At 40.6% G+C, this 6,080-nt stretch overlaps 1 protein-coding gene across 1 annotated transcript; it reads left to right on the top strand.

The window, feature by feature from the left end:
* Positions 1 to 385: 385 nt before the first annotated feature.
* Positions 386 to 4,444, top strand: krt12.5 (keratin 12, gene 5). Its single transcript, NM_001123024.1, is given in 8 exon segments — positions 386 to 869; positions 1,590 to 1,672; positions 1,796 to 1,952; positions 2,077 to 2,238; positions 2,997 to 3,122; positions 3,594 to 3,811; positions 3,915 to 3,973; positions 4,267 to 4,444. Coding segments are annotated over 8 exon segments (1,353 nt in total). The 5' UTR covers positions 386 to 422; the 3' UTR covers positions 4,368 to 4,444.
* The last annotated feature ends 1,636 nt before the right edge of the window (positions 4,445 to 6,080 follow it).

A 6,080-nucleotide genomic window follows, 5' to 3' on the forward strand; every position in this document is an offset into this window, starting at 1 on the left:
AGATAGAACACATCAGCTCGGCACAGGGAGGGAACCGGCTTTGCACAGAACTGAACTAGCCTTTACCAAAGGATGGAATGTAGACCGGCAGCAGGGTTGCCTGGGGAAAGGTAAGAGAAATGGATGGAAAAAAAAGAAGAATTTGCCTCTCCCAGTTTCTAACCAATAGCCTGAGGGATCCTTGAGGGCAATAATATGTCAATATAGGCAGATGATAATGGTGATTTTCTAGAAACAGATGCTGAACTAGCAAAAAAAAAAAAAAAAAAAGTATTTGCTCTGGGAGGTTGTCCCCAATGTAACTGGAACACCCACCACTCTTTGTATACACTGTATATATATACCGGCTGTCAAAGTTGCATACACACATTCTGTTTTGTGCAGACTGAGTTGTCAGGCATTCTCTTCCAATAACAGTCACCATGTCTCTGCGTTCTAGCTCTTCTTATTCTGTACAGAGCAAAAGTGTCTCTGGAGGTGGTGGTTTTGGCAGCGGCTATGGGGCTAGCTTTGGTGGAGGAAGCTTTAGTGGAGGAAGCTATGGTGGCAGCAGCTTTGGTGGTGGCTTTGGAGCAGGCTTTGGTGGTGGTGCAGCTTCTGGGTTTTCCGCTAGTTCTGCAGGTGGTTTTGGAGCAGCATCCGCTAGTTCCAGCTTCAGCAGCTTTGGCGGAAGCGACAAGCAAACCATGCAGAACCTCAATGACCGTCTTGCTGCCTACCTTGAGAAAGTGAGAGCCTTGGAAGCTGCCAATGCTGACTTGGAACTGAAGATCCGCGAGTGGTATGAGAAGCAAAGAACCTCTGGCATTGGAGCAGGGGCTAAGGATTTCAGCAAATACTTTGATATCATCACTGATTTGAGGAGCAAGGTACAGTTGGTTTTATTTGTTTTATTATTGCTCTAGACCATTTCTGCTTTGTATTACCTTGATAAGAAGAATGTAGGTTGATTGCAAGCTTACCATGTATAGAATATCTATAAATACAGATAAATATCTATGTTTTGGATGAAGAATACCTGGATGTTATTTGTGCATTCTGGAGTTGAGTTGAGTTGAGTTGAGAATACTCCTCAATCTGATGAGCCTTTCTGTGCATTATAAGCCAGATCCATCCTTTTTCACTCTTTCTTAATAGACCAGACAGTTAATATTTGGTTTCTTGGGCAAGTTATTTCCCTGCCCATCTGTTTGAAGCAAATAATGTGTAGACATTTATATGGGTGGGGGGGGGGGATTTAGTATACAATTACATGAAGGTACTAAGGGAGTCAAAGGTTTCCACCTAAACAAATAGGCAATCAGTATCTTTGACTGGCTAATGTTTCTCTAACCTCATTAGATGGATACATAAATGACAGGTTGAAGAACAATCATACATCATAGCTGCACTGGAAAGTATTTCAATGGTGCAGACATCATAGTAAAGGCCAATGACCTCATTCCATTGAGTAACTTGGTGTTGGATAAAGGTGGGGTCAAGAGAAGAAGTGTTAGCACTTATATATCCTGTAACTCATGGAAATTCAATGCATAGCTAACCATTATTCACCATCAATGACAAAGTCTTCATTTTTTTTTGGTTTCTAGATCCTTTTTGCCACCATTGATAACTCAAGAGTTGTTCTGCAAATTGACAATGCCAAACTTGCTGCTGATGACTTCCGTCTGAAGTAAGTTCAAAATAATTCTAAGCTGCATTTATGTAGCTCCAATAAGTAAAAATGGGGTGTTGTAATACTTGAAACATTGGTCAGTGCTGAGAATTACTATAACGCGGTGGTTCTCTTCTTAAGGTTTGAGAATGAGCTGGCTCTTCGCCAGAGCGTGGAGGCTGATATCAATGGCCTGCGTAGAGTCCTGGATGAGCTGACCCTGGCTAGAGGTGACCTGGAGATGCAGATCGAGAGCTTGACTGAAGAGCTGGCCTACCTGAAGAAGAACCATGAAGAGGTGAGCTGGCAAAATTGTGCAACATCATGAAGGGATTGAAGGTTTTGTAGAAATGAGATAAAGAGGACTCCTGCCTATTAGCAAATTATTGTTCTTGCATAACTGTTTTACTCTTTACTCACAGGAGATGAGCATTGCTAAGAGCAGTGCTGCCGGCCAAGTGACTGTAGAAATGGACGCTGCTCCAGGCACAGATCTGACCAACATTCTGAATAACATGAGAGCCGACTATGAAACACTGGCTGAGAAGAACAGAAGGGATGCAGAGCTGTGGTTCAACCAGAAGGTAAGACTCTTTCTATACAGTAAATGATTGCACTGTGGGACTAATCTGAATTCCCTTTTGGGTTTAGAAGAACCCATCTCCACTTTGCCTGCTGTGGCATTAGTTTGATTAACACACACAGTAACATAGGATGAAAAAAGACACTTGTCCATCAAGTTCAACCTTTTTCTAAGTGATACCTGCCTAATTTCTAGTTGATCTAGAGAAAGGCAGAAAACCCCATCTGCAGCCTCAGAGGGGAAGAAAATTCCTTTCTGACTCCATGATGGAAAATGGACCGGTCAACTTTGTACTACAAGATATTTTCAGTAGCCCCATCACTTGTTAAAAAGTCACCCACCCCCTTTTTGAAGCTATCTAATGTATCAGCCAGTTCAACTGATTCAGGAAAAGAGAATCCCACAGCTTCACAGCAACAAACCCTTTCCAAATATTAAGATGGAACCTCTTTTCTTCTATTTTGAATGGATGCCCTTGTGTCAGTTGGTAAATAAAACATCAGATAGTTTATTGTATTGTCCCCTTATATATTTATACATTATATATATGCTTATACATTTCCTCTGGATCAGTTTATAGAAGGTTTTGCAAAGGCTGAATGTAGCTACTGGGTGTCTTTATACCCTAACTCATCCTTACTTACATTATGCAACCTTTACATAGAAGCCAATTAGTACAACATTGACTTCCAACCAACCATTTACAGAAGAAGAAACTATGAACCCACCAGATGATGGATTTTCCCCTTTTCATTTCAGAGTGGCGAGCTGAAGAAAGAGATTTTAACAGGCGTGGAACTAGTGCAGTCAAGCAAGAGCGAAATATCCGACCTCAGACGCAGCCTTCAGAGCTTGGAAATTGAATTGCAATCTCAACTGGCAATGGTAAGCTCCATTGTAAATGGTCTAGAACTGAATAGTCATTGTTACTGTTCCTCATAAGTGCTACATATTGGCAATATCAATGTGATGAAACCAGGGCCCATTTTTAGACATTCATGCAGTACTTTTTGAAAGGCAAGGAGGGTTAACCCTTCATCTAAATGCCAATATATGATTTTTCAAGTGTTTGCCATTGAGCAGATCAAGGTGCTGAAACATTACCAATTTTGGTTTTGACTGTCACTTGCACACATCAGAGGCCAGATCCTTACCCAGCTGGCTATATATACTGATGGCCCCAATAGAGGGAAGCCAGTAGCCCCTGCCACCCCTCTACCTGCTTCTACCTTAGTGCATGACTGGATCTGGCTTGGTGCATGCCTAGAACCATAAGTAAGAAATTGTATCTGCAATGAAAGAGAGCACTCATTACTATAATAAAACATCAATATAACAGTCTAATTTGATTTTCAGAAAAAATCTCTTGAAGACTCTCTGGCAGAAACAGATGGCCGCTATGGTGCCCAGCTTCAAACCATCCAGCTCAGTATCAGAAGCCTAGAGGAACAACTTCTGCAGATCAGGTCCGACATGGAACGTCAGAACATGGAGTACAAGCAGCTCCTTGACATTAAGACCAGGCTGGAGATGGAGATTGAAACATACAGGCGCCTGCTGGAGGGAGAATTGAGGTATGGAGACAACCTGCTCAGATCCTTGCCTCCCCGTTGCACTTAGGGGCAAACATTATCACTTTTTGGTTCAATTGAAAACTATTTATTTTCTTTCTTCTAGTTCTTCCAGTTCATCAGTGCAAGTAATCACATCACAATCATCTTCCAGCTCCAAAAAAGGTAACACATCATTTTGTTTGCCATTGTCCTCTTCTACAATAAACACCAGTAACTTGCAGGACGACCATGAAACTTAGCAATGAACAGTTTGAGTTGGGCAAAAACTGTTGGGCATAAGTCTCATCTTAACTCAACTTCACCTTCAATAGTGAAGTCCTCTAAACAGTTGTCTATGAAGATTCTCATTCATCCAGGATATACAGTATCTAGTAGAATTATGTCTAAAACAAATGGAGTTTTCTTGATTGTGGATTTATTATATATATATTTATATCTATATTTTTTGTCTCTAGATCCATCAAAAACCAGAAAAGTAAAGACCATTGTGGAAGAAGTGGTCGATGGAAAGGTTGTCTCATCAAGAGTTGAGGAAGTCGAAGAGAACGTCAAATAAAGATTCATCTCTGAAATCTTCACTCACAAAATGGAAATTTCTGTTGATTTCAAGATGCAATAAAGCTTTCCAAGCCAGTTCTTTGGAAATGTGTGTTTGTTATGGTGTTGCACTTGCAATTTGGTGACTTTTTGCCATTGGCATTTGTCAGCTGGAGATGTTAAGAGCTGAGTATATCATGTCCCAGTGCCCCCCATGTGTATCTAAACTTTTAGCTGAATATTGGATATGGTGCAAATGTCTTAGTCTGGCCTTAGTCAACCTTCCTTGTCAAAATCTATAGCCCTCCATTTGTGTTAATATACTTTCCCAACATGCCTTCATGGGCTGCTCAACTGAGCAAGGGGCTTGGACTTCATTTTTCTTCTCTCTTCCTTTTATTCTTCCATTAACTATATAATAATGTAACAACCTTTTCTAGTGCAAAAGTGTTTCTCCAAGCCCATGGCGACTAGGTATTGGGCAATTCAACTGTATACAGATACAGTATATGGGCAGATTGTATGTCTCATCCCCACTTAGTAAAATTCATGTAAAAAAAGAATAGAAAGGTCCAAAAGAACAAAATATTATGAAACTTACTTTAAAACTGCATTTTAACGCAATAGATGTTAGTTTCTTGTCTAGATCTAGGGAGGAGTTAGGATAGACTCTTCTTCTTAGTGTCAGATGAACATTTAGTGGAACTCTGGAACACATTGTGTGGCTCATTATATGGGTATTATAAATTTGCCCAATACCTGTCCTAAAAAAATCACATTGTTTCAAAGACATCTAAAAAATAATATTTATTCTACTTAGAAGAAAAAAAACATTCTTAAGGTGTCCGTCCAGGGACAGATATTGACACGTGCCCATGTACATCAACAATGCACAATTTGCCCATTCTATCTGATTGCTAGATTGAGAAACAAATTCTCACATCAACCAAAATCTTCTACACTGGCGGCTAAACCCCTAAGCCCCTCCCCCTGTCCCCCTGCTGATCTTGCTGACTACTTTGTGACTCAAATAACATGTAATGGTAAATGTAACATCTGTGTTTTAGTCCCTCCTCCCCTGCCAGGATTTCAAATGATGCAGAAAGAGAAGAACAGTTTTGCAGCTGGATTTCAGCATATAAAAATGGGATTTATTCCTACTGTTTGAAGGAACAGATTGCAGTGATAGGGATATTAGGGGTTTCTGGGTTGGGTGGGGCACTTTAACACATGTTGGTTTATAAACTGAAGTTCCCCTTCAGTGGTGCTTATGGTGCTACTACACCTACATTTCTAATGAGAATATTAACAACAACATATCCAAAGGTGAAGCAATTGTAACCATTGTATTGGCAGCCTCTTAATTGTAGAAATTGCCTATTGTAGCCACATCCATGGGCCAGGTACCAGAACATCATACATTGACATTTTTTACCTTTCGGTGCTCTCTTCTTTATTCCAACAGTTTGGGGAAGGACTTGTCCTGTTTCAGCAGGATAATAACAAAGTAAGGTCCACGGAGAACAGTTTTGTAGAAATATAATGGAAAGGCTTGACTGGCCTGCACTCAGCCCTCCGACATTGCTGCCATTTACAAAACTGGCACAATTGGCCATTTTGTTGCACTTTGCACCTTGCTTACTGAAGTGTCATTGCGCCCAAGGGTTAAGTGATTGACCGCCTAGTCTCCAACTGGGGTCAAATAGAGTGAAAGCAAATACCTTCATGAAAG

The sequence above is a fragment of the Xenopus tropicalis genome, chromosome 10 (assembly GCF_000004195.4).
Source record: "Xenopus tropicalis strain Nigerian chromosome 10, UCB_Xtro_10.0, whole genome shotgun sequence".
Taxonomy (NCBI): domain Eukaryota; kingdom Metazoa; phylum Chordata; class Amphibia; order Anura; family Pipidae; genus Xenopus; species Xenopus tropicalis.